At 57.9% G+C, this 26,881-nt stretch overlaps 5 protein-coding genes across 9 annotated transcripts; 3 read left to right on the top strand and 2 right to left on the bottom strand.

Moving 5' to 3' along the window:
• Positions 1-1,064: 1,064 nt before the first annotated feature.
• CENPX (centromere protein X) lies at positions 1,065-4,681 on the bottom strand. Its single transcript, XM_027974290.2, has 5 exons — positions 4,626-4,681; positions 2,260-2,311; positions 2,006-2,059; positions 1,630-1,718; positions 1,065-1,542 (listed from the first exon to the last, which is right to left on the bottom strand). The coding sequence occupies exons 1-5, from the start codon at positions 4,653-4,655 to the stop codon at positions 1,528-1,530; spliced, it is 240 nt and encodes a 79-aa protein (XP_027830091.1). The 5' UTR covers positions 4,656-4,681; the 3' UTR covers positions 1,065-1,527.
• A 239-nt stretch (positions 4,682-4,920) lies between these two features.
• On the top strand, positions 4,921-12,725 carry LRRC45 (leucine rich repeat containing 45). 3 transcript variants are annotated; one of them, XM_004013057.5, is made up of 17 exons: positions 4,921-5,571; positions 6,088-6,149; positions 6,530-6,600; positions 6,877-7,055; positions 7,275-7,403; positions 8,218-8,330; positions 8,681-8,739; positions 9,031-9,108; positions 9,565-9,700; positions 9,781-9,858; positions 9,959-10,070; positions 10,157-10,227; positions 10,632-10,724; positions 10,822-10,914; positions 11,440-11,613; positions 11,703-11,850; positions 12,096-12,725. In XM_004013057.5, exons 1-17 carry the CDS (start codon positions 5,352-5,354, stop codon positions 12,290-12,292), a joined length of 2,013 nt encoding a protein of 670 aa, XP_004013106.2. In that variant the 5' UTR covers positions 4,921-5,351; the 3' UTR covers positions 12,293-12,725. The 3 variants fall into 3 exon arrangements, with proteins under 3 accessions (XP_004013106.2, XP_012041802.2, XP_042112171.1); XM_012186412.4 differs by lacking the exon at positions 7,275-7,403; XM_042256237.2 differs by lacking the exon at positions 12,096-12,725 and having other exon boundaries at positions 11,384-11,613; positions 11,703-11,813.
• A 543-nt stretch (positions 12,726-13,268) lies between these two features.
• RAC3 (Rac family small GTPase 3) lies at positions 13,269-15,767 on the top strand. 2 transcript variants are annotated; one of them, XM_027974294.2, is made up of 6 exons: positions 13,269-13,382; positions 13,973-14,044; positions 14,237-14,354; positions 14,501-14,563; positions 14,964-15,123; positions 15,252-15,767. In XM_027974294.2, the coding sequence occupies exons 1-6, from the start codon at positions 13,348-13,350 to the stop codon at positions 15,380-15,382; spliced, it is 579 nt and encodes a 192-aa protein (XP_027830095.1). In that variant the 5' UTR covers positions 13,269-13,347; the 3' UTR covers positions 15,383-15,767. The 2 variants fall into 2 exon arrangements, with proteins under 2 accessions (XP_027830095.1, XP_014954388.2); XM_015098902.3 differs by having other exon boundaries at positions 14,964-15,127.
• Positions 15,768-16,412: 645 nt separating this feature from the next.
• On the bottom strand, positions 16,413-19,027 carry DCXR (dicarbonyl and L-xylulose reductase). The gene is made up of 8 exons (XM_027974292.2): positions 18,956-19,027; positions 18,781-18,878; positions 18,143-18,297; positions 18,003-18,045; positions 17,827-17,926; positions 17,662-17,726; positions 17,453-17,570; positions 16,413-17,333 (listed from the first exon to the last, which is right to left on the bottom strand). Exons 1-8 carry the CDS (start codon positions 19,005-19,007, stop codon positions 17,230-17,232), a joined length of 735 nt encoding a protein of 244 aa, XP_027830093.1. The 5' UTR covers positions 19,008-19,027; the 3' UTR covers positions 16,413-17,229.
• Positions 18,574-26,417, top strand: LOC114116834 (uncharacterized). Of its 2 annotated transcripts, XM_060394956.1 has the most exons (3): positions 18,574-24,347; positions 24,905-25,064; positions 25,725-26,417. In XM_060394956.1, exon 1 carries the CDS (start codon positions 22,407-22,409, stop codon positions 23,343-23,345), a length of 939 nt encoding a protein of 312 aa, XP_060250939.1. In that variant the 5' UTR covers positions 18,574-22,406; the 3' UTR covers positions 23,346-24,347; positions 24,905-25,064; positions 25,725-26,417. The 2 variants fall into 2 exon arrangements, with proteins under 2 accessions (XP_060250939.1, XP_027830092.1); XM_027974291.3 differs by having other exon boundaries at positions 18,574-25,064.
• The last annotated feature ends 464 nt before the right edge of the window (positions 26,418-26,881 follow it).

Genomic DNA, 26,881 nt, shown 5'->3' with positions numbered 1-26,881 from the left:
AGGACACAGGTGTCTTCCTTGAACTGCCTGCCCTTTGGTTTTGAACCTCACTGACGTTAACAGCCCCCCCCCCCCCCCCCAGTGGAGGACACGAGTCTGGGGAGAAAGGCCTCCGGGCATCGCCTGCTTGGCTGCAGCTCAGGCCGGGCCCCCAGCCCGACAGGAGAGGATGTTGCCTCCACCCCCGGAGGGCGGGGCGGGCAGGGCCGGCCTGGGGTTTCCCGGGACCCCACCCGCCCCACCGTCTGAGTGCACTTCAAAGTGGCTGGGGGCCGGGGGGGGGGGGGGGGGCACAGGCCCTGGCACTTGTCGCCAGCCTCTCCCCTCAGGTCTAATTACTTCCACATGCGCCCAGAGCTTTGAAGCCCTGAGACTCCTTGTGGGAGGGGGGAGAGGAAGATGGGGGGCAGAGGCGGGGAACGGGTGCAGGAAGGAGCCAGCGGGGCTAAACTAGGGAGGGCGGACGGGCTGGCCCCCTACCTATGCCACCCTTTGGCGGTGGGGGGAGGTGGCTCCTGGGTGCCCATGGCAGTTGGGCAGATGTCCCTCCCCAGCAGGCCAGATCCCGCTGCTTCATGAGAGTCCTGACTCTGAGGTCACTGGGCCCAGAGCCCTCGGGGTGTTTCAATCCTAGGTTGACAAGTCCAGGCAGCTTTCAGAATTAATGGGAGGTAGGTGCTGGGGGGGGTGGGGGGTTGGTTGCTGGGCCTCAGAGGGCAGCCAAGCCTCCTGACTGGGTTCCTAACAGGTCCTGAACAGCCCTGACCTGCCTGGCCTGGGCCCTGGGGGCAGTGGTCCTTTCCACTGGCGTGACCCTTCTCCCCCCAGACAGCCCTGCCCACACATCCCTGGGCATCCCGGTCAGTCGGTGGCACCCCACGCCCTCGGCAGCCCCGGGCAGAGGCACCATCCCAGGTGGGCAGCCACACGTGCGAGGGCTCCGATTTCACAGCCCTCGAGCCCGGCCCACGGCAGGGTACTCACACATGCTCTTTGTTACTCTGTCCTCTCCCAGCTTTGAAGCAACTTGACTTTGGGTGATTAATGGCAACAGGAGGCTGTGCCTGGGGAGGTGGCTCTGATTTATTGATGTTGCTTTGTTGAAAACAAATATATAGCTCAGGGAAGCATCTTTTGAGGGGAGTATCAGATGGCTAGAAGGTGACACGCTAGCTTTGGGACCAGTGGCAGAACCACACCATTCTGCGTGTTCGTGGAGGACACATGGGCTACCTGTTCAGGTGGGCGGGTCTCCCGCACCCGCTTCCCAGTGACCAAATGCTTCCCTCACACCAGCGGGCGCCTAGCTGCCCCGGGAAGTGGGGTGGGCACCTGGCCCCTGATCCTGTCAGCGACCCCTCCCCTCCATATGCTGTGTCCTGGCCGTCAGCAGCAGGCAGAAGGAATGATCTGGGGAAGAGGGGTGGTTTGCTGGGAGCTGGAGAACGTTGTGGGTCAGCAGCTTCTGTCATGTCTGCAGCCAGAGGCCATGACTCCCGACAGGCGGCCACAGTGAGGGTGGAAACCCTAGAAGTCCAGAAGCTGTGGGGGAGAGGCGCGCTCAGAGCCTATGGGTGTGGGCCACCCACCCGTTCCCGGCCCAGGCCCTGTTCCTGGAGGCCCACTTACCAGCTGAGGCAGCACCTTCTCCAGCTGTTCCACGTCCACACGGGCCAGGCCCTCTGCCTGGGCCTGCCGGACGCTGCGGATGGCCGCTTCTGCCGTGATGGCCGGGGGAAGTAAGGTAGAGAAAGCGGGGGCGGGGGGGCTTGAACCCCAACCCCCCTGGGCCACAGCCCTGGCTGTTCCCCCACCCCTGTGCCAGCTGACAGCTCAGAAGACTGAGGCTGGGGCTTCTGAAACACAAGTTTTCAGGGACAAGGTGCTTGTGGGAAAATGGGAAAAAGGTGTCTTGATAGCCTCACTGAAAAATGTAAATGGATCACGAGTGGTCCAGACAAGCCTGGGTGGGACCCAGAGGACACTATCGGGTCCCTCTGCTCACCTACAACGAAGATCTTGAGCAGCTCGGCCATGAGCTGCAGCGCATCCCCACTGACTGCAAGGCGAAGGGAGCAGGTTACAAGCATTAACTCTCCCTGCCGCCCCACTCCGCCCTCACCCCTTCGGACTTGGCTCAAGCTCAGGCTGGTGACCTCCGCCCTCTGTCTGGTCCACCCAGCCCTCCCTAAGGCCCTGGCTCCCGCAGAGCTGCGGCGCAGGGTCCCAGCACCCCACCCCTGCCTCGGGCCCACACACCTTTGGTCTTCTTGTCTTTAAAGTGCAAGTGCAGCAGTTTGCTCACCAGCTCCTGGGGAACGGAGGGCACATCAGTGAGCCACTTCCCCCACCCCTCCTGCTGACCCTTTAGCCATTGCCTTGCGGATGGGATGGGGTTATAATTTCCAGCTGGAAATGCTGTCTGTGGGGCTGGGTCTCCCCAGGGTGGAGGACTAGGCATGGGGGGCTACCTCCCTGCAAGTGCCTCCAGGAGAGCCAGAAATCAGATGCGTGTGGCAGACATGAGGAAGCAGCCCAGGTGCCTGCCCACTGCTCTGGGGCTCCAGTCCTCACGGTATCCAGAGTGGTCTTGTGCTCCTGCCCCCAGAGACAAGTTGCTTTCCCCACAGTGGGCCCCTCCACAGGCCTGCCCATGTCACTAACACTGCCTGGCTTTGCCAGACCCTGTTCTGAGCACAGCGCCAGCTCCACCCCAGGTCCCTCCTTGGGGCCTACAGCACAGCATGGAGAAGGGGATCTTCCTGTAACGGGGAAGGGAACTGTGAGAACCCTAGAGCTGAGCAGGAGCCAGGCTTCTTTGTCAATGGGCAGTCAAGGTAGGGGACCCAGGAAGGTTGCTGAGGGTAGGGACTAGCTGGAAGGAGCTGTGAATGAGGAGCCCGCAGAGCGCCTGGGGAGGTAGGACAGCAACAGTGGGTGCCCAGAAGCCGGGTGTCGTGCAGAGGTGAGCTGAGGACCCACCAGGCCTCCAGCCTTGGCCATGGAGATGGCACTGCCTCACCCAGTGCAGCTCAGCAAAGCTGGAGAGCAGAGGGGAGGGAGTGGACCCCGCCAGAGACCCAGCTCCGGAGGGGAAGAGTTTGCCACAGGTCACTCGGGCAGCGCTGAAGCAGCTTCACCCTTCCAGCTGTGACCACGGGAGCCTGGCGCCATCTGCTGGTCCTACTCGTGTCCGACTCTTTATGACCCCATGGCTGTCCATGGAATTCTCCAGGCAAGAATACTGGAGTGGGTTGCCATTCCCTTCTCCACGGGACCTTCCCGACCCAGGGATTGAACATGGGTCTTCTGCATTGCAGGCAGATTCTTTACCAACTGAGCCACTGGGGAAGCCTGTGTACCTGGAAAATACCAGGAAGGGCCCAGAAGGCTCTACCGCTCCACCGCTCCATCAGCTCCCAGACCCAGGCGAAGAGCTAAATCAGTCAGATTGCTGCTGGGGGGCAGCTGCATGGGGTGGTTTGTGACAGAGGGATCAACACCAGCTGGGAGCGGAGATTCCCGAAACTTGCAGAGGGGAGGATGGGACCTGGGACGTGGTCAGCCTTTGTCCCACTGTGTGGAGGCAACACAACCACTTCTCCTCCAGGTCACCCTCACGGGGACAGCCCTGGTCATGGGGAATGGCCACAACCCCAGCTCTCGGTGATAAAGACCGAAAATCCCCACTAAAGACAGGCTGGACAAGGCAGCGCTCACAAGGCGCTGGGATGCTCCTTCCCGCCCCAGGTTCACAAAGGCCTGACATCAAGGGCTCAGTGTCTTCTAACCTTAAGGCAGAGTAACAAAGAGACTCAGATCACTCATAGCTGGCAGGCCTCCCTATCCATCCACCCAGGGTAGCACTCACCAGGTGCAGGGCAAAAGGGCTTACTCTGGAAGTGGATGGCCTGGGTTTGACCCTAGTTCTGCTGATTTCTCCCACTGGCAAGTAGGGACAGTACTAGGACCCATGTCCTAGGGTGTTGAGCATTACACGGGCTAATTCATGCCTGGTGCATATCCAGTGCCTGACTGTGCTGGGTGTGTTGCTAAGAAGAGTACTCGTAGAGCCACAAACACACCAGACAACCGAGCCAGCCCGGCTAAATCAAGACGCAAAGCACAGGGCTGGCATGACAGCAAAAAGGCCAAAATACACAGCTTTAGAATACACAGCCGAGACTACCAGCGAGCTGGGCCGCACTGTGCTCTGCGCTAAAGCCTTGAGGGAGGAGAGTCCTGCCGATCCCGTAGCAGCGGGGCGAGGGGCAGGGGTCGGCGGCCCAGGCTCCTCTCCGAGTCTCCCTGCATTTGTGCCAGCACCTACCCCTGCGGGATTTCTGCAGACCCTCTCCGTCTGGCCACAGACCAGGGCGCCTATTCAACCTTCTGCTACCGGGCCACGGGACCACGGAGGACGAAGGGCGCTCGGGATGGGGGTCATTGCCGGATTCTGGAAACCGGCTCACCCTAGATGGCACCGGGGGCGCCGGCTCAAGACCCGCACGTGAGTCAGGCAGGGAGCCGGGGTCGCAGCGTCCCCGCCGGTCCGTGCGCGTCCCCCAGCCGCGGAAACCTCGCCCGCCGCCCCGAGCCCGCCCAGCCAGCACACCCTCTCTCACTTTCCGGAAGACAGCTCCGGTTTCCTCCATGACTGCGACAAAAGCGCGCGCCCTCTGGAGCCCCGCCCCCACCTCCCCAGCCAATGAACCCTGAGCGCGCCCTCTGGATCCCCGCCCCCGAGCCGCCAGCCAATCGACCCAGAGCGCGCCTCCCGGAGCCCCGCCCTCGCACCGCCAACCAATGGGCCCGCCGCGCGCGCCCGCTCCTTCGCCTTCATTGGCCCGTGGTGAACGCCCTCCTCCGCAAAGCGTCCTGGGAGTCGTAGTTTCTACCAGGCCTTCCCGGCGCGCCCTCCTCTTCCTGGATACTGAGGCGCGCGGAAGCCGCGTACACCTGCGGCGAACGAGCCAGGGTCAGCTGCAAGAGGGCTAGGACCTTGGGCCCGAGGCCCAGGGGTACGTCCGACGCCCGGACAGGCTCTGCCGCTGGAGGCTCCACCCCGAGGACGCCCACCTCCTCGGTCCCCCGTTCTTGCCGTCCCCTGAGCATCAACTGCCCCCTCCCTCCTGGGGCCTCTTGCCTGTTGGACCAACTCAGTTTGTTCCTTGTTCCTCGCCTGCTGAGGACTTAGGGTCTTTGTGCCCCCACTTAGCTGCCGGGGTCTCTGTAGGCCCCCATGGGAGAGGCCTTGCCCTACTGCCTTTCCCTGGCTTCCTGGCTCCAGCTGGCTTCTGGTGAGTCCTGTCTAGGAATTTTGAGGGAAGCCCTTCCTGCACTCCACGGACATGGAGGAGTTCCGGCGCGCCTACAGCCGGCTGTGCAAGGAGAGTGGAACCGAACCCCAGGAGACTGTCCTGCAGCAACTGCACCAGCTGCCACAGGGCCGGCTGGACCTGGCCACACAGAGCCTGACAGTGGACACCTGCAGGGCTCTGGGCAGGCTGCTGCAGAAGGAGTCACTGCTGACGGAGCTCATCCTGAGTGACTGCATGCTGAGTGAGGAAGGTGGGCACCAAGGGCCGGCAGCGCCCAGGGCAGTCCTTGCAACTTCAGAGTTGGGGCTGGGTTCAAGCCCTTTGCTTCAAGCCCACTTCCCCTGACTGCTTTTGCACTGCTGTTTGTTAGCTACATATACCCCAGTCCTTGGTGCTTGGCACCTCTAGCAAAGAACTCTGTCCCACCTGATCTCTTTTTTTTATTTTTGGTGAAGTTTCTCAGTTTCATTGTCATTAAACCAACACCTTTGGAGACCTGGGCGCAGAAGGCGATTTCTCTTTTTAATGGGAAAGCCCTTAGCGTCCCCCAGCTTCAGAGAGTCCTGCCGTGCTGATGAGCACAAGGGTCAGCAGCCTGACTTGGCACTTGGAAGCAGTTTCAAACCTGACACAGAAGTGGGGTGACTTTTGGCATGAACCCTGGCAGGTGGGGGCCAAGTGGACTGCCATCCTTCCCCTGTGCCTGGGGAGCTGCCCCAAGATGGAGCCGCCAGGGGTGGGGAGTGACTGCCCTGCTCTCTTACAGGGGCCACACTGCTGCTGCAGGGGCTGTGTGTCAACACTGTCGTGCGGTTTCTGGATCTCAAGGTGGGTGGATCTGGACTCAGGGGCATGCCACCTGAGTGCAGGAGTAGAGAAGATGCAGGTGTCCCGGCCACCAGGAGTCTGCATGGTGGCCAGAGGCCATGTCTGTAAGCGCTCTGGGCACATAGGCTCCACACCGTTTTCTCATGGTCTCATGCATGTGTGCTGGTGTTCTGAGGGTGGAAATGTGAGTTCCAGAGGATTCTCACAAGCACACTGAAAGATCCCGCATCAAAAGGCCACTCGGGTCAGGGAAGGCAGAATCTGAAAGGAGCCACACGTCTGTCCAGAGCTCACCGTGGCCTCACCCACTGCCTGACCAGGGTATTCAGAGCCCAGCCCAGGACACCGGGGAGTGACTGGATGGCCTCTTCCTGTCCTAGGGCAATAACCTTCGAGCAGCAGGGGCCGAGGCACTGGCAAAACTCCTCCGACAGAACAAGTCCATTCAGAGGTAAGGTTGCCATTCAGAGGTAAGTCCCAGCCCCCAGCTCTTCCCCTAGCCCCTGCTGTCTCTCTCTGGTTCTGGGTTGGCTCTCCAGGGGACATTTTTCTGCAACACGAGAGTTCACACCTTCATGGCAGTCTTTTCTGTTGGGGGGTAGGTGGGTATAAGTTACTCAGTTTCTGCCAGAGACACCCCAAGCCTGTGCTCCTCCTTGAGCCCACTGGATCCCATGGGAGGAGGATGTCCTTTAGGGTATGCACCTCATGTCCACCCTTCCTGCAGCCTCACCCTGGAGTGGAACAACTTGGGCACATGGGACGAAGCCTTTGCCACCTTCTGCGGGGCCTTGGCGGCCAATGGCGCCCTGCGGCAGCTGGACCTCCGCAACAACCAGATCAACCACAAGGGTGCCGAGGAACTGGCCCTGGCCCTGAAGAGCAATGCCAGCCTCCAGCAACTGGGTGAGGCTGCCAGCGCCAGCCTTCCCCATCCTCAGGGCAGGCAGGGAGGTCTTGCATCTCAGCCCTCCCAATGCTTCCTCTGTCCTCTCCCAGAAGGGAGGGGGTGGTGAGGAGGGGCACACCGAGCTGGGCTCCTGATCTGTGGCCGATCACCGAAAGTACCAGCGTCTTGGGCTGGGCCAGCCCTCCCACCCCTGGCAACACCACATTTCCTTCCAGACCTGCGCTGGAATCACATTGGCCTCCTTGGGGGCCGCGCCCTGGTGAACTGTCTCCCCAGCAACAGAACCCTGTGGAAGCTGGAGCTGGCTGGGAATAACATCCCGGGCGACATCCTTAGAGCCGTGGGTATGGGCACATGGGGCAGCTGGCAAGTAGCATTGTTTGAAGCAGGGCATAGAGCTGATTCCCTGTTGACGGGATCAGCTGACTCACCCTTTAAAAGCCACATTTTGGCCTTTAACCTTTGGGGCAGAACCCACCGAGGGAGGGGAGGCTTGGGCTGGAACCATAAAGGCATCACAATGGTAGAGTATTAGAAACAGAGGGAGCAGGGAGCAGACACCAAGGAAGAAAGGGGCGAGGTGGGAGCCCGCAGAGTGCCAACGGCCCAGGTTCACCATGGTCCCCTCCTCACACCACGGTCCCTTCCGTCATGACCCCCAGCTCCTCCATCCCAGGCCTGCTGAGCACTCTGCCACTCCGCATGGCAACTTGTTCCACTGGCAGCACCAGCCCCTTGAGGGCCCAAGCTTGGGCTGGAATCTAGTGTGTGGTTACCATCTCCTGAGTCTGCCCAACTCATGTCCTCTCCTGTTTCTTGGTTCTTGCACCTGCCTCTGAGTCACCCCAGTTGATAGCGTGGCCGCTTCTGGCCGGTCCCTCTCCAAATGCTGCCTGGATCTGTCCAAAACATGGGAGCTGAGCATGACATTCACCTCTTAAAAATCACATGTTGGCTTTTAAGCTTTGGGGCAGAATCCAAATGCCCACCTTTTATGACTGTTGAGCAGCCTCTTTACCTCTTCCACGTGCCTGTCCCCCCGACCCGGTGCCTCCCCTGCTCCTTGCTTCACTGTTGCCCCATCCCCTAGCCCCACCGCCTCTGAGCCTCTCACCTGCTTAGTGCACTGGGGGGTCTGATCTGTGCGGCTTCCAACAGAGCAAGCCATGGACCACAACCAGGACCGGCAGACTGTCTTCCGGGAGAGTCAGGCTCGTGCCCAGGTGCTCAGCAAGGAGGTGCGGCACCTCCGGGAAGAGAAGTCCAAGCAGGTAAGGACAATGCTGCCTCTGACTGCAGAGCCTCGCCCCGCCCTGGCTGTGTGGACAGAGCTCCCTCAGCCCCCATGCCGTGGCCTTCTTCCCTCCCTCTGAGCCCTGGAGCCTCTCCAAGAAGCCAGTACCTAGGCCCGAGGCAGCCTCTTTTCTGATGCTTTTCAGCTGGGTGGGTGGGCTTCCCCTCTGGGCCTCCCTGTCTGGCAGCCACCCTCTCCTTGGATGAGGCTCAGCTCCTTGGTGTCCTGCTGCCTCAGTAAATGTCGGCCTCCTTTCTTGCCAACCGTGGGGCATGAGCAGGCTCTGGGCTCTGGGCTCTGATGGGCTCTGCCTGGCTCTGTCCCCAGTTTCTGGACTTGATGGAGACGATCGACAGACAGAGAGAAGAGATGGCCAAGAGCAGCAAGTGAGCTTGGCCCCAGGTCCAGGGCAGGGCGGCAGTGCAGTGGGGGAACCTGGGAGTCTGAGTCCTGGCTCTGGCCTTGGAGTGACCTAACATGTGAGCCTGGTCCTCTCCCCACAGACAAGGATGTGGGCTGTATTTCCTGAGGGAGTTGGCTGGAGGCTTCGAGGCTCCACTGAGCACTGCCTTAGCCCGCACCTGGGCATTGTGTGAGCATGAGGGGCAGCAGCCGCTTCAGGGAGGGGCTCAGACGACTCGGCTTTGGGCCCCTGGGACCCTCTTCTCTGTCCACAGGGCATCGGCTGCGCGTGTGGGGCAGCTTCAGGAAGCCCTGAACGAGAGGCACTCCATCATCAATTCCCTCAAGGCCAAGTAAGGAGGGGCAGAGGGCAGGATGGGAGTATGAGGAGGTTTCAGAACACTTTAGAGACCTGCCCACAGGGCAGGAAGACCATCCTAATAGGGACTCAAGTTCCACTGCACAAAGGAAGTCAGGGAAACCACTAGGGTAGTTACTGAGAAGGCTTTCTGGGAGGAGCTCCAACTCATCCGCTTGCAAAGCCGGGCACTGGGCACTGAGGGAGGGAAGGTTAAGCTTCGTCCGCTTTCCCCAAGCCCCACCCCAGGCTCCCCAGAAGCCTGGTCCCACTCCCCCACCATCCCCTTCCCTGGTTTTGCAAAAGCAAGTTCTTTTCACTGGCATCAGACAAGTCTCTGAGGAGCCTAGACTAGCTCAAGGGGCACTAGCAGGGGCAGTGGCCTGGCAAGAATGACCTTAGCAAAGGCTAGAGGTTGGCTGGGGTGGGGATGGCCCTTCCCTCCTTGCAGACTGCAGATGACGGAGGCCGCCCTGGCTCTGTCGGAGCAGAAGGCCCAGGACCTGGGGGAGCTCCTGGCCACTACAGAGCAGGAACAGCGGAGCGTGGTGCAGAGGCAAGCCAAGGAGCACAGGCTGGAGCAGCAGGTGGGTGGGTGTGGGGTGGGCAGGCCGGGGGTGCGTGGTGGCAGATGGCCACCGACACCCTTTTGCCATGTCACCCCCAGGAAGCTGCAGAACGGGAGTCTAAGCTCCTCAGAGACTTGTCTGCTGCCAATGAGAAGAACCTACTTTTGCGAAACCAGGTATGGGGTGGGGGTGGGAGTGGGGCCAGCCCCTGGGAAGCCTGGGGTGGGGCTTCGGGAAAGCAGAACGTAGCTTCCTCCCTCCGTGCCGACTTTGCAGGTGGATGAGCTGGAGCGGAAGGTGAAATCTCAGCAGGAGCAGCTGTTCCTGACCAAAACGGAGCTGACCAACACGACGGCTGAGCTGAAGATGCGGGCCATCCAGGCTGAAGGTCAGCACAGCCAAGCCTGCTGCTGGGGCCTGAGGACCAGGGGCCCCCTGAGGAGTCCCACTCACACGCCTCCCCTGTGCTTCCAGAACGCCTGGAGCTGGAGAAGAACAGGTCCCGGCAGAGCTTGGAGGACGCGGAACATCTGCGCTTCAAGGAGGTGCCTTATCAGTTGTGTCTTCTGGGCTTCGTCCTCCCCGCTACCCCGGGGCATGCAGATACCTCAGTGGGGCACGGTGTTCCCCAGGCAGACTCCTGGCCTGGCTTCCCTCAACAACCTTGGACTGCTGATGACAGTCCTGGCAGATGTCAGACCTAAACCCTCCCCACCGGTTTCTAGAAGGGACCCTGACTGACTGTGCCCGAGCCACAGTGCAGGCTGCACCTGGGGTGCAGCCCTGGGACCTGCCCTCCGTCCTAGCTTCCTACGAAGCCACTTGGGGTAGCCTCCACTCGGAAGGAACAGGGTGCCCAAGATTCATCTGCCCCCCAGGGTGGGGATCCCATGAGGGGAAACCTGCGGGACCAGACTGCCAGCCCTGTCCTCGCCCCGCACCTGGGCAGGTAGAGCACATGACTCGCCACCTGGAGGACAGCGAGAGGGCCATGCAAGAGAGGGTGCAGAGGCTGGAGGCTGCGCGGCTGTCCCTCGAGGAGGTAAGCTGGGTGGCAGGCTCGGGAGGCTGGGTGTGGCTAGAAGGGGTCCCCGGGCAAGGGCCGAGGACGGGTGCAGCGGTTACAGTCTGTGGTGTAGGAGCTGAGCCGGGTGAAGGCCGTGGCACTCAGTGAGCGAAGCCAAGCCGAGGAGGAGCTCATCAAGGCCAAGAACCAAGTCCGCCTGGAGGAGGTGAGCGCAGGGTCACGGCGCACTGCTTGCAGCACCCACGGAGGAGAGAGCACTGAGGGGCTGGCATGAGCTGCCGGGCTTGCACAGCCCTTTGGGCTTAAGTGGGTATGACCAAGGCTGTCTCCTGGCTCTGTAGGGAGGGACAAGGGAACAGGAGTTCCAGGGGTGCAGAAGAGCCAGACGAGGACACTCAGCCCATCAGTACTACCTCCAGCCTCCCCTGCAAAAAGCCAGTGTGCTCCCTCCCCACGCTGGGGGAGGGGTTTGTCCCAAATGTGCAACCTGTGACCACTTGATGGAAGCGGGGTCCAGACAGCAGGATGGTGTCAGCCTGGCACACGGGGGAGGCTCCTCATTTGAGTTGAGCCCATTCAGAGCAAGACATGTGTTAACTGTAGTGACAAAGTGGTTTCCACATTGCAAATATAAGCTCCCTTCAGCCTGAAGGGACAGGGGTCACTCCTCACAGGAGCTCAGAGCCACAGGCCAGAGAGCAGCTCACCTGTCCTCCTCCTGGGCCCACAGCAGCAGCACCAGGCTCACCTGGAGGAGAAGCTGCGGCTGCTGGCACAGGCACGGGACGAGGCTCAGAGCACCTGCCTGCAGCAGAAGCAGATGGTGGCCGATGCCCAGGTGCGGGCCAGCCAGCTGGGCCTGCAGGTGGAGAGCCTGAGGCGGCGCCTGGAGGAGCTTCAGCAGGTAGCTGGGACACTGAGGGCTCCCCGTGATGCCCCTGGACTGCCCCACCCCCAGCCACCACCTCACACTCACCCCTCCTCACCTGGCAGGAGCTGAGCAACAAGGACCAAGAAAAGGTAGCTGAGGTGACGAGGGTGCGGCTGGAGCTGCAAGAGCAGAATGGCCGCCTGCAGGCCGAGCTGACTGCCCAGGAAGCACTGAAGGAGAAGGTGGCGGCCCTGGAACGCCAGCTGAAAGGCGAGCTGAGCCCCAGGTCCCCCCACCCCCTGGCATCTCTGTAGGGCCTTTCTTACTAGGCCATCCCACAGGAGGAGGAGGAGGGCCGGGAGAGCTGAGCTTGGCCTAGGTCTTCGCTCCGGGAGGTGCTGCTGGTAGGGGAGGCTGGGTGTGTGTACGCGCAGAGGACCCTGAGCAAACCCCACCCCACCAGCCCCCTGGGGACCTCCTGGGCCCCCTTCCTCACTGAACTTCCTCTCCTGCAGTGATCGCGAGTGACCACCGGGAGGCGCTGCTGGACAGGGAGAGCGAGAATGCCTCTCTCCGAGAGAAGCTTCGCCTTAAAGAGGCTGAGATCGCCCGGATTCGGGATGAGGAGGCCCAAAGGGCCAGCTTCCTGCAAAATGCTGTCTTGGCTTATGTGCAGGGGTCCCCCCTGAGGACCTTGAGCCCCCAAAAGTGAGGGAGCAGGGAAAGTCTGAGAGCGGCAGGAAGGTGGCATCTGTCGGACATGTGTCTGGCTCCTGCCCCTCCCTTCTTCACCAGGAACAGGCCACTGGCAAGTCTGGGCTCTTTGCACAGAGTCTACAGCCAATAACGTGGAAAATCAGTGCTGGGCAGGATCTGAGAGCAGGACAGCTGCAGCTTACAACCAGGGTGCCTGTCTGGGTGGTGGGGTGGTCAAGAACCTGGCTGGCCAAGAGGGCCTTCCCCACTCTGTCATCCCCATCGCAGGGAGTGACATGCCTGAGAACAGACCCAGGAAGGGAGGAGCAATGTGTGAGCTCTCCCGGCCCCACCCACCGTGGTGCAGTCACCTTTTATAACCAGAGCTCTGCAGACCCAACTGCTCACCCTAGGGTATTTTGAAATACAGAATTTTGCACTTTGTGATACATTTTGGTTCCAGTGCCTTTCTCCCATATCAGTCTGTGCTCCCAAGCCCGGGCCCTGCAGGAAAGGCCGGCTTTCCAGGTGTGGCTGGGTCACCCCTTCTAACTGCTACCAGGTGGGGATGGTCTGGCTACTGCAGCGGACAGGAAGGGATGGGGGCGCAGCGGGCTGCTGGCCTTGAGGGTCTGTGGTGACTGACAGCAAATACCCGAGTTTTCACCAGCTGCCTTTTGGTTGGAAGGTAGGTGGGCCCAGGGGGTACTTTTGCCCACCGACCGCAACCTGTCCAGGTGGGTGGGAGCCGCCTGTCTGCGCTGCCCTCGCCCCATGAAGTGGGTCACAGGGAACTGGGGAGAGCCAGCCCGGGCTCAGACTCGCTGAGGGGTTCGTTGTGTCCCGCCCCTCACCAGATTTCTCTGCAAAGCGCATCTGCCCGGTTCGGGGCCGGTCCGCGCCCCCCGCCCGCCCTGCCGGCCGCGCTCGGCTGTCTCCGCGCCCGACGCTCGGCAGCGCTCGGCTCTCTCCGGCCGCTCGGCTCCGCGCTCGGCTCCGGTCCGCGGCCGCTGCGGCGCCGGGCATTTCTCCGCAGCTCGGCTCGCGGCCGCGCCCTCCCGGCCCGCGCCCATGCAGGCCATCAAGTGCGTGGTGGTCGGCGACGGGTGAGTGCGCGGCGCGGAGGCCGCTCGGCCGGGCTCGCCCGGCGGGGTTGGCTCAGGGGATCCTCCCGGGCAGGGCGCGCGGCTCCGGGGCGCGGCCAGGGCGGAGGAGGCGGCGCGCGCACGGGCCAGGGATCCCGGCTGGGGGTCCAGGCGCGGCGGCCCGGATGTGCCCCCGACCGGCCTGTGGGCGTCCGGGGACCGGGCAGGGGCGGGAGGACGTGGTGGGGTGGGGTCCCGGCTATTCGCCGGGCGCAGGCCTCCAGCCCAGGCCCACCTGATGCTGCCAGCTGCCCGCGGCCCCGCCCGGCCTCCGGGTGGGTGGGGCCAGGGCTCTCACCTGGGCTGAACCCTCAGCGGGTGCCACCCTCCCGATACCTGCCTGGGGCGCTGAGGCGGCTTGCCGCAGCCCGCACCCACCACTCTGTCCCCAAAGCCCACCTGCCCTGGTCTCCCTCCTGTCCCTCGTTCACTGCGGATCTGCAGGGCAGGCACCCCTGTCCCCACCCTGGGACCGTGGGAGGGGGGCGCCCTTGCTGAGCGGTGGGCAGAGGTGGACCTGGGAGCAACGTGGGCTCGCCCTCTCTCCACAGCGCCGTGGGGAAGACCTGCTTGCTGATCAGCTACACAACCAACGCCTTCCCGGGAGAGTACATCCCCACAGTGTGAGCAGGCGGGGTGGGTCCAGAGGTGGGGAGCAGAGGGTGTGGGCGCCTGTGCAGGAAGCTCCTCTGGGCTTTGAGGTGCGTCCCACGTGGCCCTAGTCTGGGCTCCTGGGGTGCAGCAAGGTGCTGACAGAGCTCCAGGTCTGTGCAGACTGAGAGCCCAAACACTGGCTGATCTCTCTGTTTCTGCAGTTTCGACAACTATTCTGCAAATGTGATGGTGGATGGGAAGCCCGTCAACCTGGGGCTGTGGGACACCGCCGGGCAGGAGGACTACGACCGCCTGCGGCCCCTCTCCTACCCACAAACTGTAGGGACCGCAGCGTGCCTGCAGGGGCCGGGTGGCTTGGGTAGAGGCCCGGAGGGCCTGGTGCGTGTGTGTGTTGGGGGCTGAGGCCATTCAGAGCCTTTTGACCCTTCCCACATGGTCCTCTCCTTCCTTCCCTTTCTCCCAAGGACGTCTTCCTGATCTGCTTCTCCCTGGTGAGCCCAGCCTCCTTTGAGAATGTTCGAGCCAAGGTAGGGCAGGGCAGGAAGCCGGGTTGGGCTTCCTGGGAGGGGCGGAGACTGCCCAGAGAACTTGTCCTTACAAGGCAGGGTCTCTTGCTTGAAGGCCTGACAGAGGCAAATTGTCCTTTGGAGGCAGAAGAGATGCCTATTCCACTTGGGGTAGGGCTGGTGAGTGCAGCTCTCAGAGAAAGGAGGGCCCTGACTGAGAGGCCCTGATGAGCTTGGAAGCTTCTTGGCATATTTTTGTTCTTGGTCATTGCTTTACCAGACCTACTGGTTGCCCTGTGAAGCAAGAAGGGCTAAGTGTGGGTCTAGGCACGAGGAAGGGCCCCTTGAGAGCTGTGGCTTGCTCTGGGCCAGGCGGAGGGCAAGGCCCCAGGGGTAGGGATCAGAGCCTCCATCCCCACAGTGGTACCCAGAGGTTCGGCACCACTGCCCGCACACGCCCATCCTCCTGGTGGGCACCAAGCTGGACCTTCGTGACGATAAGGACACCATCGAACGACTGCGGGATAAGAAGCTAGCGCCCATCACCTACCCCCAGGGCCTGGCCATGGCCCGAGAGATCGGTGAGTGGGCCCGTCTAGGCCTGCTGGTGCAGGGAGGAGAGGAGTGTGCTCTGGGAGCCACAGTGTTAGCCTGTGCTCCTCCCGCCCCATGATCTCTCCTAACTGCCCCCTTTCCTGGCCACCCCCAGGCTCTGTCAAGTACCTGGAGTGCTCAGCCCTGACCCAGCGGGGCCTGAAGACAGTGTTCGACGAGGCCATTCGGGCTGTGCTCTGCCCGCCTCCCGAGAAAAAGCCAGGGAGGAAGTGCACAGTTGTCTAGAGCCCCCGCTTCTGGAGGAGCAGCCCCTCCCTGCCTGTGTCTGTTGTGCTGAGATGTGTCCTTGAGTCTGCTGTGGGGGGTGCTGGGGGTGGGGAAGGGGAAGAAGCATGGGGATGAGGCTGCTGCTCCCGGGGCGCCGCGGGGACCATGGGGTCCTGTCTGCTCTGCCTCATCTTCGTGGGGACGCAGCTCCAGCCTCCCCTGGCCCCCACGGGAGGCTGGAAGGGAGCAGGGTCTCCCTCAGGCTGTAGGGGCGGGTCCGGGGCAGCCCCAGGATGGGCTTCCCAGATGGGGGAGTTTGGGGGGGGTGGGTTCTGTCCTTGTGCCCCACGATGGGGTAGCCCCTTCTTATTTTATACAATAAACCTTCATCTCCTGTTCTCGACTCACTACCTGCCCTGCCCAGGTCTCTCCCAGCCTATTCCTCCACCCGGGGGTGCTAGGCCCCCAACCCCTGCCAACCAAGGGTACAGAGCAGGTGAGCTTAACACTCCCCACCCCCCAGCCGAAGGCCAGTTGAGCCCTCTCAGTCTCCATAGGAGGGACCCAGATCAAAGTGAGAATGAGTGTGCTTGGCCCCTTCTGAATAAAGCAAGCTCCTCCTGTGCTCACCTCAGGCCTCTGGGAAGGCACAGCACCCTTCAGCAGCTCCCAGGGGTGGCACAGAACAGTCTGCAGTCAGGCCCTAGGGGGCCCTGTGGAGCCCAGGCCAAGGCCAGGGGTCACTCAACTGAGTGTTCACGAAGACACACCGTCAAGAGGGAGGGCGTCCTGCAGCTGTGGAGGTGTGGAGAAGATAGGAGGGGTGGCAGACAGGTCAACAGGTTGGGTTTGCTGGGCAGACACGGTGGGAGGTGAGGGGTGGGCCTGGCCTGTCACTAGGACTTCACCCCTGGGGCCTGCAAGGCACCACTCTGGGCAGATCTGTGACATGAAGCTAAGCTCCCCCGCAGTGGTGTGCAGAGGGTGGACTGCTGGAGTTCAGGAATTCTGCTAGCCAGTTTTTAAGTAACCACTATTAAGAATTACATAAACGTGAAATCAGTTGTATTTTAAAATGAAATTAACAAATACTCAACATTTGTTCCATGACTTCCTAAACATTTTTGTACATGTACTGTTAGCTGTGCTTTGGGGTGTAAGCCTTTTGTGTCTGTGTGGTGAGGACAGCATGGAAAAGTGGAGGACAGGCATCTCTGTGCCAGCTCCACCTCAAGGACATCACACAGGAGGGAATATGTCACCATGGAAGTTGGCAAATTCTACAGCTGGATCTTGCGCTGGACTGTGCCCAGTACATGGCGAAGGACTCACAACACTGAGGGAATATTCTCTCCGTAACTGAAAACCACCACCTGATTCGGCAAAGAAGTCATTCAATCGTGAACAAAGCGGTGAAGTTCCAGCATGCAGCCTGCTCAGCTCACTTTTGTTTTCTGCGCTGACTTAAGGAACACCAATGAACATTCATGTTAAAAACACCACCACTTCCACCCTAGAGGTCTCTGGACAGGGCTGAAAGCCATCCTCAGTCAAATTCACTACCCTCCTTAGAAGCTGGCCTTCTGGAAGGTCCTACATGTCTGCCAGGGACTTAGGCCCGAAAAACTCTGGCAGAAGAGCCAGGCTGCCACTGACCCAGGATGAGAGCTGAAAGGGTGTCTCTACCTGGGACTCATCCCCATGCCCAGCTCTGAGCTTTGCATCTTCCGGCCACATGACTGCAGCCTAGGTGTGAGTGTGCAGGCTGGACGGAAGAATCATGTTTACTGAAGAGATGGGGAAGGGGGATGGGGGTAAAGGTGGGTTCAGCATGGAACAGGGGTGTGTGGGGATGGAGGGGGCGCTTAGGTAGCCAGGAAGCCCCCATCCACCGGCACAGTGGAGCCTGTGGTCATGCTGCTGTGGTCACTGAGCAGGAAGAGGATGGTGTCCACCACGTTCTCCATCTCTGCGGGCAAGGTGGCGTTCAGGACGTGCATGAAAGGAGCTGCCCTTCGTCCCTCCCTCCCACCCCTCACCTGAGCAGGCCACTGGCATGACTCCCAGCCGGGCTCCCGCCCAACTCACCGGCAAACCTGCCAAGGGGGATGCGGTCCAACATGGCCTTGGCCTTCTGAGGGTCACTCCAGGCGGCCTGGCCCATGGGTGTCATCACCACCGTGGGGTTGACTGCATTCACACGGATCTGCACTGGCACAGGCAGGGGGGCAGCTCAGGGGACTGAGGCTCTCTGAGCACATGGATTGGGTGAGGGGAGGCGTCCCACTGGGGCTCACCTTGTGTGGCCCGAGCTCCACAGCCATCACTTTGGTCAGTATGTCCAAGGCACCCTTAGTGGAGCCTGTGAGGAGGGACGGCATGTGTGGAGCCTGAGCTGCCTGCTCAGATGGGGGGTGGCAGGGGGGGGGGGTGGGGGCAGGGCACAGCCGGGGCTCACTCACAGTAGACACTGTGGTTAGTCAGTCCCCGTTGGGAGGCCTGGCTAGAAACATTCACGATGACTCCTGGGGCTCCCCGAGCTATCAGGCCTCGGGCCACAATCTGAAATCGCAGAAGAAGGATGAGGCAGGGCTGGCATCACCCAGCAATCCCCACTCCTGCCCTGAAGCCAGCGCACCTGGGACACCTGGATGACCGCCCGAAGGTTCACATTGAAAGACCTGGAGACAGATGGACAGATCCTGGTCAGGGACTGAGGCCGCTGCAGCAGGAGACAGCCCTTCCCCAGGGGCGTTCCTCCACCCCACCCTGGCTTACATGTCATATGCCTCCTTGGTGACCTCCAGGAAGGGCTGGAGAAACGCCACGGCTGCATTGTTCACCAGCAGGTCCACAGGGCCAACACCTCTCAGCGCCTGCTCCGTGGCCTCCCAGTCAGCTAGGTCCACGCACACGGTCTCTGTCCCGGGGCACTGTGTATATTAGGTGGTAACGGGGCACGTCTACCAGAGGCTCCATGCCCCGGGGAAGGGACAGCTGGGCCTCTCCCATTCAAGGGAGAGGGACTGTGTTTTCGTGACTTTTCAGTCTCACAGGGGTAGGGGGTTAGGGGGTCTCAGGGGAACCAGCCGCCTTTTTGGGGCTCCCAGGGTGCTGTCGGGAGAGAGTTAACTTGGCGTTTGGGCAACTCAACTCGGGGCTTCAGCATCAGGGATTTAGCCCCGCCTCCAGCCAGTCTACTTCCTCCCAGCGCCAGAGCGCCTCTGGCCCAGCAAAGCAGCCATTTCTGCCTCCTCCTAAGTCCAGGGAGAATCGTCGTTCTTCCGCGCGTCCGGCGAGGGGCGGGGGTGCTAAGAGTCCTTGCTGAGCCCCAGCGCCCAGCTCCCGTTTGTCCCTGCTGGGCCGCCCTCAGCTCCCCGCTGCTGCCCCCTGGGCCGGGACAGGGCGGCGCCTACCTCGCGGACCAGGCTGTCCAGGTCGGCCTGGGTCCGGCTCACGGCCACCACTCGGGCGCCAGCCGCGTGTAACGCCTTGACAGTACTGCGACCGATGCCTGCGTGGAGCGCGGATGAGTGAGGGTACCCATCTCCGGCCACCTTTGCCCGCCCCCGGCCACCTCCCCAGGCCCACCTTTGCCCGCCCCCGTGACGAGCGCCCGGCGCCCCGCGAGTCTCAGATCCATGATGTTCCGGCGGCCACAGTGCGAATCTCGAGCGGCGCTCCTAGGTTCCGAAGGGCGCGGGGCGGGGCACGGGGCGCGGGGCGGGGCACGGCGGGCCAATCGCAGGGAGGTATCCTTCCGCGGGCGGGGATATTCAAATAATGGTCTCCCCGCGAGGGCGATTGGCCGAAAGGTGTGGGCGCGGCCGAGGTGAGACACACTGGGTCCTCGCCTGACCCTAAGGCAGAGTTTAAACATCAAATTGCCTCTTTGCGGTCCTTCAACCCGGCGGGAAATAAGGTTAGCGGGCCCCGCCAGCATTTCCCCCCTGCCAAGTAGGCTATTACAAAATAAATAAATAAAACCAGATATGGTCATTTTTACCGGAAAGAAGGTGAAAGAGTGCTAATCCCTTTTTTGTTTCTGAGAAGAAAAGTTTCCCCAGACCTGGGAGTAGCTCAGGCAAGCTCACTTGTAGTGCTTAGAGCGAAAGGGTTTGGACAAGCCTTATAAGCCTGAAGAAGAACTGATGCGAAGAACTGACTCCTTGGAAAAGACCCTGATGCTGGGAAAGATGGAAGGCAGGAGGAGAAGGGGATGACAGAGGATGAAATGATTGGATGGCATCATCGACTCGATGGACATGAACTTGAGCAAGCTCCGGGATATGGTGCTGGACGGGGAAGCCTGGTGTGCTGTAGTACATGGGGTCACAAAAGTTGGACACAATTGAGCAACTGAACTGAACTGGCTCCCAGAGGATCACGGGACAAGGAAAGGATTTGGACACCATTCTGGGTCCAAATTGAGACTTAAATTGAAGAAAATTGGGAAAACCACGAGACCATTCAAAGTGAAAGTGAAGTCACTCAGTCGCGTCCGACTTTTTGCGACTCAGTGGACTATAGCCCACTAGGCTCCTCTGTCCATGGGATTCTCCAGGCAAGAATACTGGAATGGGTTGCCATTTCCTTCTCCAGGGGATCTTCCCGACCCAGGGATGGAACCCAGGTCTCCTGCATTGCAAGGTAGACGCTTTAACCTCTGAGCCACCAGGGAAGCCCGTAGACCATTCAGGTATGACCTAAATCAAATCCCTTAGGATAATACAGTGGAAGTGACAAACAGATTCAAGGGACTGGGTCTGATAGACAGAGTGCCTGAAGAACTATGGTCGGAGGTTCGTGACATTGTACAGGAGGCAGGGATCAAGACCATCCCCAAGAAAAAGAAATGCAAAAAGGCAAAATGGTTGTCTGAAGAGGCCTTTCAAATAGCTGTGAAAAGAAGAGAAGTGAAAGGCAAACAAGAAAAGGAAAGACATACCTATGTGAATGCACAGTTTCAAAGAATAGCAAGGAGAGATAAGAAAGCCTTCTTCAGTGATCAATGCAAAGAAATAGAGAAAAACAATAGAATGGGAAAGACTAGAGATCTACCAAGGGAATATTTCATGCAAAGATGGGCACAATAAAGGACAGAAATGGTATGGACCTAACAGAAGCAGAAGATATTAAGAAAAGCTGGCAAGAATACACAGAAGAACTATACAAAAAAGATCTTCATGACCCAGATAATCATGATGGTGGGATTGAAGGAGGAAACAGAACAGGCTCCATCTTGAAAGCAGGACTCCATCTTGGGCCCGACAGTGGACTTTGAGCTATATGCCCAGTATCTATGGAAATGACATACCAACTGGAAAACCAGGCCCCCTGAAGGAACAGCCCTAGGGCTCGTACCTAGACTCTCCATCACCTGAAAGAATACCCTAATTATCTGTGTAACCAAATAGAATCATACATTCTATTATGCTTATTGGGGTATGACCACAGGCCTATTGATAATTGTCCACTGTTAACTACCTAGGCTTAAGGCATATGAATCACAGGTTAACTTTGATTGTATCTTTCTTTTCCTTTGTTCAGACTAGTTTCAGGGATTTGGGGAGGTGGGTTTGGGCACATACACTTAGGGTATATAAAGTTTTCAGAAAAACTGGTCGGCGTCCTTGGCTAAGAGGAGACTCTGCCTTTGGTCTGCAGGTGTAATAACCTGCACTCCACTATCTGCATTGTCCTTCTGAGGGAGCTTGTTTCCCGGAACGCATGGCTACATTTGGTGCATTGGCTGGGAAACTCCTCACTTTGAGGAGACAAGTCCCCTTTGGGACTACTCCAAGGGCTTGCAGACTGAATCTTCTAGAGGGGGGAAGGCACCTCGCCCTTCTGGAAGGATTCTGCTTCCCAACACCCGGACCTTTCATGTTAGCAGGTAGTGGACGGCAGCAGGGGAACGGAGCGCTCAGGTGAGGAGGAACTCACCTGGAGGGTGGAAGAGGGGGCTTGATCACCCCCCTGGGAGGGACTAGAAGGGACACAGACCCACAGGAGCCTGGAATAGGCAGGTGGCAGCGATTGCTTGGTATGCAGGTTAACGAGCGTATTAGGGCTTAGGAAGGAAATTTGTGAATGTCATTTAGGAGGTAGTGTCCATGCTATCTTGGGGAAAATTATTACCAAGCTATCTCCAGGAGATTGTTAGGAGAAAGACTTGGTCTTTGTGTGCTCGTATTCTTCCCTCCCCAAGAAGGCGTCCCATCTGCTGTGAAATTCTTGACCCCCTCGGAATTGTCAGGCTAGAAGGAGGGGGATACATAAGTGAGTATGAATTGGCTTTCCCAGAGACAGCCTGGGATGTGGGATATTTAACCCATCTGTGTTTTTATCTGCTTCTGATCAAGCCCACCAAGGCAGAATGGACTTTAAAAGCTAAGGGAGAAACAGTTTTGGACCACGTGGTGTTCTGGTTCGGCTGCGCTGACCGGCAGGTGAAGACACGCTGATCCCCCTTCTCCCTCTGAGATCTGGCGGGTAAGGCTCCTCTCACCCCAATTAGGAAACCCCAATGGCAATTTAAGTGTTTCATTAAGTGGAAATATCAGAAGTACATATGGTACCAAGAACTTCATAGACAGAACAAAAAGTAAAAGTAGAAGACAGTCTGAGAAGGTAAGCAAGATGGGAAGAAATGAATCTAAGGCAACTGTATTGGAGTGCAGGATTCAAAATTTAAAGAAGGGATGTGGAGGAGACTATGGGGTGAAGATGAAGCCTAACCACCTCCACATACTCTGTGAGGTCGAATGGCCCCCTGTGGGAGTAGGATGGCCCCCAGAGAACACCACGAACTTAAAACTGGTGGACGCAGTCTGTACAGTAGGAGAGCCGGGACACCTGAATCAATACCCATATATTGACTCATGGCTAGGGTGAACTCAAAACCCTCCTACTTGGACAAGGTTCTGTATCCAGAAGGGAAAGGGAAAAATATTAATGGCACAAAAATTGACTGATGATAAAAAAAGAAGTTCTATAGGATTTGGACGGGGATGACCTGACCCCTCCCCCATACTGGATAATGATGCGCCCGCCACCCAGTGCTCCACCAGGACCAGAGGCCGCCTTAATGCCCAATCCAGGGCCAGGTGAAGTTCCTGCAGCAGCCGCTGCTCCTCCGCCAGCTCTCCTGGAGATCGTAGAGCCGCCGTTTCGGCAGGCTCCTATCCCAGCGATGGATACCTCTGGTCAGCGCCCCCAGGATTCTACCTCAGCTGGACCTCCTAGATTGTATCCACCTCTCCCAGTGAGTACTGATGGGAAGGGGGAAGAAAACACAGGAATTAGACAGAGGCTGTGCTCCGCCAAAGAGCAAGGGGAAAGAAGCCCACTACAGATGCCCCTCAGAGGGTACGACAGCCTCCAGTTCAGGATGAATGGGGCACTACCATCCACCCCCCGTAGCCTAGTATTACCAGCCATTTTCCTCTATGGATGTGTTAAACTGGCAGAGACACACTCCACCATAATTAGGCTAATAGACACTACTTCTCGAACCCACTGCCCTGCATGCGATGACATAATCCAACTACTAGTCTCCCTCTTCAGCACTGAGGAAAGACACAGGATCCTAACTGAGGCCAGAAAATGGTTAAGGGAAATGGCATCTGAGGGTACTGCAAACCCGCAGCGGTGGGCAGAACCAGCCACCCCCGATGAGAGGCCCGATTGGGATTGTAACACAGAGGAAGGGAGGGGCCACCTGGAGAGGTATTGGGTGACTCTTTTACAAGGCCTCACAAGGGGGGCCCGAAAACCTATGAATATGGCAAAACCCTCCAAAGTGATTCAAAGGGAAACCGAATCACCCTCTGAGTTCTATGAAAGACTGTGCGAGGCCTATAGAGTTTATACGCCAATAGATCCGGAGGCCACTGGGTCTCAGATGGTGATAAATGCAGCCTGTGTGTCTCAAGCTTACCCCGAAAATGTAAGATGTGGGGCACCAAGTGACTCATGAATTTTTATACATCCCTGAATGCCCAGTACCTTTGTTGGGAAGAGACTTGCTGTCTAAATTGAGGGCACAAGTGGCCTCCCCCCACCCACAAAAGACACACTCTTTGAGTGGGCTGAACCACCTATTTACTCTCCCTCTTGGTAACCCCTCAAGATGAATGGGGGTTGCTCAGTCTCCCGGGAGGGAAACTGGACCTGGACTGGACCTAAATTGTTGAGAGAGAGAGAGAGTTAACTCAACAATTCCCTGAGGTCTGGGCAGAAGACAACCCCTCCGCCCCGGGCTTGCAAAACAAGTCCCAGTGGTAATAGAGCTCAAACCCAATACAATTACATCAGCACTCACTCGCCTGGGGCCTGCCAGACCTTGCTAAGCTGTTGACTCTGCACAGGACTGAAAAGGACAAGGTGGCTATGGGAATGTTGTCCCAGACTATGGGGACGTGCGACAGACCCGTGGCTTATCTCTCGAAACGGCTGGACATTGTTGCCACTGGGTGGCTGGGATGCTTACGGGCAGTTGCTGCTGTTGTCTTACTGGTCTGGGAGGCAACCAAGCTGACTTTGGGCCAAGATTTGATCATAAAAGTCCAGCATGAGGTCAACACTCTCCTGTGAGGGGACCCCCATAAATGGCTGTTGACATCCCAGATTACTCAATACCAGGGACTGTTATGTGAGAACCCCCATGTTACAATTGAGGCTTGTCAGGCCCTGAATCTAGCCACTCTCCTTCCTGTGGGAGAAGGTGGGCCCTCACATGATTACAAGGAAATCCTAGAAGTTTATGCCAGCAGACCTGTTTTGAGAGACCGGCCAATCCCAGACCCAGATTTGGTCCTGTAAACCAATGGCACCAGCCTGGTGAAACAAGGACAATGACTGTTGGGATATGCAGTAGTCATGGAAGAAACCATCGCTGAGGCTAGCTCTCTGCCATCACACTGGTCTGCTCAATGGGCCGAACTATATGCTCTAATCCGGGCCCTCCAGCTGTCGAAAGGTAAGAAGACAAACATTGACACTGACTCCAGGTATGCTTTTGCCACACTACATGTACACAGGGCTCTGTATAAGGAGAGAGGCCTTTGACAGCTGGTGACAAAGATATTAAAAATAAGGAAGACATTCTGACCCTATTAGATGCTGCCTGGGAACCAGAAAAGGGGTTGCAGTCATACACTGCTGAGGACGTCAAAAAGAGGATACTCCCCAGGCTCCGGGAAACAGACTGACAGATAAGACCGCTGGACAAGCAGCCGAGGGCTTGGGGGTGACAAGTGAAGCCCCTATTAAAGCTCTCGTATTGGCAGAGCTGCCTGACCTAACACTGGACTCTCCAAAATACAGTGAAGCCCAAAACCAATTAGCCAAAGCGGAAGGGGCCATCGAGACTGAAAAGGGACGGTGGGAATTGCCAAGTGGCAAATTATTGGTACCAGAGGAACTGGCACCCACTCTGGTAAGCCAAACACACCAAGCGACTCACCTAGGCCATGATAAACTGGAAGAGGTAATTCAAAAATATTTCTTGGTTCCCCACCTCTCTTCCCTATGCAGGACAGAATCTCAGAGCGGCACTGCCTGCTCACAGGTCAGTGCTGCCTCTTGGCACAGAGGGAAACCTCTGGGGATTCAGCTAAAAGGCAGGCTGCCCTTTGAACACCTGGAAGTGGACTTCACTGAAACGAAACCTCACCAACACTACCTGCTGGTCATGGTATGTACATTCTCAGGATGGGTAGAAGCTTTTCTTACCGGGGCTGAAAGAGCATCAGAAGTAGCCCAGTGCCTGCTTAGGGAGATAGGAGATAGTTCCCAGATTTGGATTTCCTACCAGCATTGGATCAGACAATGGCCTGCCTTTCGTAGCTGATTTAGTACAACAAATAAGCAAAATTTTAAACATCAAATGGAAACTACACACTGCATATAGGCCCCAGAGTTCTGGGATGGTGGGATGAACTGACTGGACACTTAAAGAGACACTCTCCAAAATGGATCATAGAGACTGACTGCTCCTGGGTGGACTTGCTTCCAATGGCTCCGCTAAGACTCAGGATGACCCCATGGTCCCATGGCTCTTCTCCATACGAAATTGTATGGGAGGCCCCCTCCCATAATAAAACAGCTGTCAACAAATTTGCCTCGGGTAAGGGGAGATGAGATTTCACAGCAGATGGAACAACTGGGTAAGGTAATAAATCAGGTAACTAAGTTTGTACAAGAAAGGGTGCTGTTCCCCCTTCGGGAACAGATTCACGAATTTGTGCCCGGGGGTCAGGTGTGGTCAAGGACTGGAAACATGACTCCTTGGCCCCACATTGGAAGGGTCCATATACTGTTGCTCTAACCAGCCCGACTGCAGTTAAACTTGCAGGTGTCACTCCCTGGATCCACCACACGAGGGTGGAGAGAGCATACCATGCAGACCCAGAGGACGCTGAGTGGACTACACAAAAGGACCCTACTGAGCCCCGTGAAACCAAGATCGTCTTAAAGAAGAAAAAGAGGTGAAGCTCTACAATCAACTGCTGCTACAAGGACTTGCTGGTATCATCGTGAGACTAACCATAGTTTCAGTACAAAGAGAATGAAAACATTCCTTTCTGGACTTCGGTCCTATCTTGGGTGAAGGGGGATTGGTAGAAGACTATATTTAGCATTGTTAGAGTTCCCTTGATAGTTCTGCTTTGTGGACCCTGCATTTTACAATGTATTATGAACTTTGTAACTCAAAGGTTGGTGTCGTTCTCCCAAATTGGTGGTCAGAGAGCCAGGGTCCAATATATCCCTATGAATGATGCTCATACTATGAATTAAGAACATCAAGAGTGGGGAATGAAGGAGTAAACAGACAGAGCAGGCTCCATCTTGAAACCAGGACTCCATCCTGGGCAGGACTGTGGGCTTTGAGTTACATGCCCAGTATCTATGGAAACGACATACCAACTGGAAAACCAGACCTCCAGAAGGAAGAGCCCCAGGTCTCATACCTAGACTCTCCGTCACCTAAAAGAATACCCTAATTATCTGTGAAACCAAATAGAATCATACATTCTATTATGCTTAATGAGTATGACCACAAGCTTATTGATAATTGTCCACTGAGATCCAACCAGTTCATCCTAAAGGAGATCAGTCCTGGGTGTTCATTGGAAGGACTGATGTTGAAGCTGAAATTCCAATACATTGGCCACCTGACTGGAAGAGCTGACTCATTTGAAAAGACCCTGATGCTGGGAAAGATCGAGGGCAAGAGGAGAAGGGGACGACAGAGGATAAGATGGTTGGATGGCATCACCGACTCAATAGACATGGGTTTGAGTGAACTCCAGGAGTTGGTGATGGACAAGGAGGCCTGGCGTGCTGCGATTCATGGGGTCGCAAAGAGTCAGACACGACTGAGCGAATGAACTGAACTACCTAAGGCATATGAATCACAGGTTAACTTTGATTGTATCTTTCTTTTCCTTTGTTCAGACTAGTTTCAGGGAATTTGGGGAGGTAGGTTTGGGCATATACATTAGAGTATAT

This window comes from Ovis aries, chromosome 11 (genome assembly GCF_016772045.2).
Source record: "Ovis aries strain OAR_USU_Benz2616 breed Rambouillet chromosome 11, ARS-UI_Ramb_v3.0, whole genome shotgun sequence".
In the NCBI taxonomy this organism is placed as follows: Eukaryota; Metazoa; Chordata; class Mammalia; order Artiodactyla; family Bovidae; genus Ovis; species Ovis aries.
This window is presented reverse-complemented; position numbering and strand designations above follow the sequence as displayed.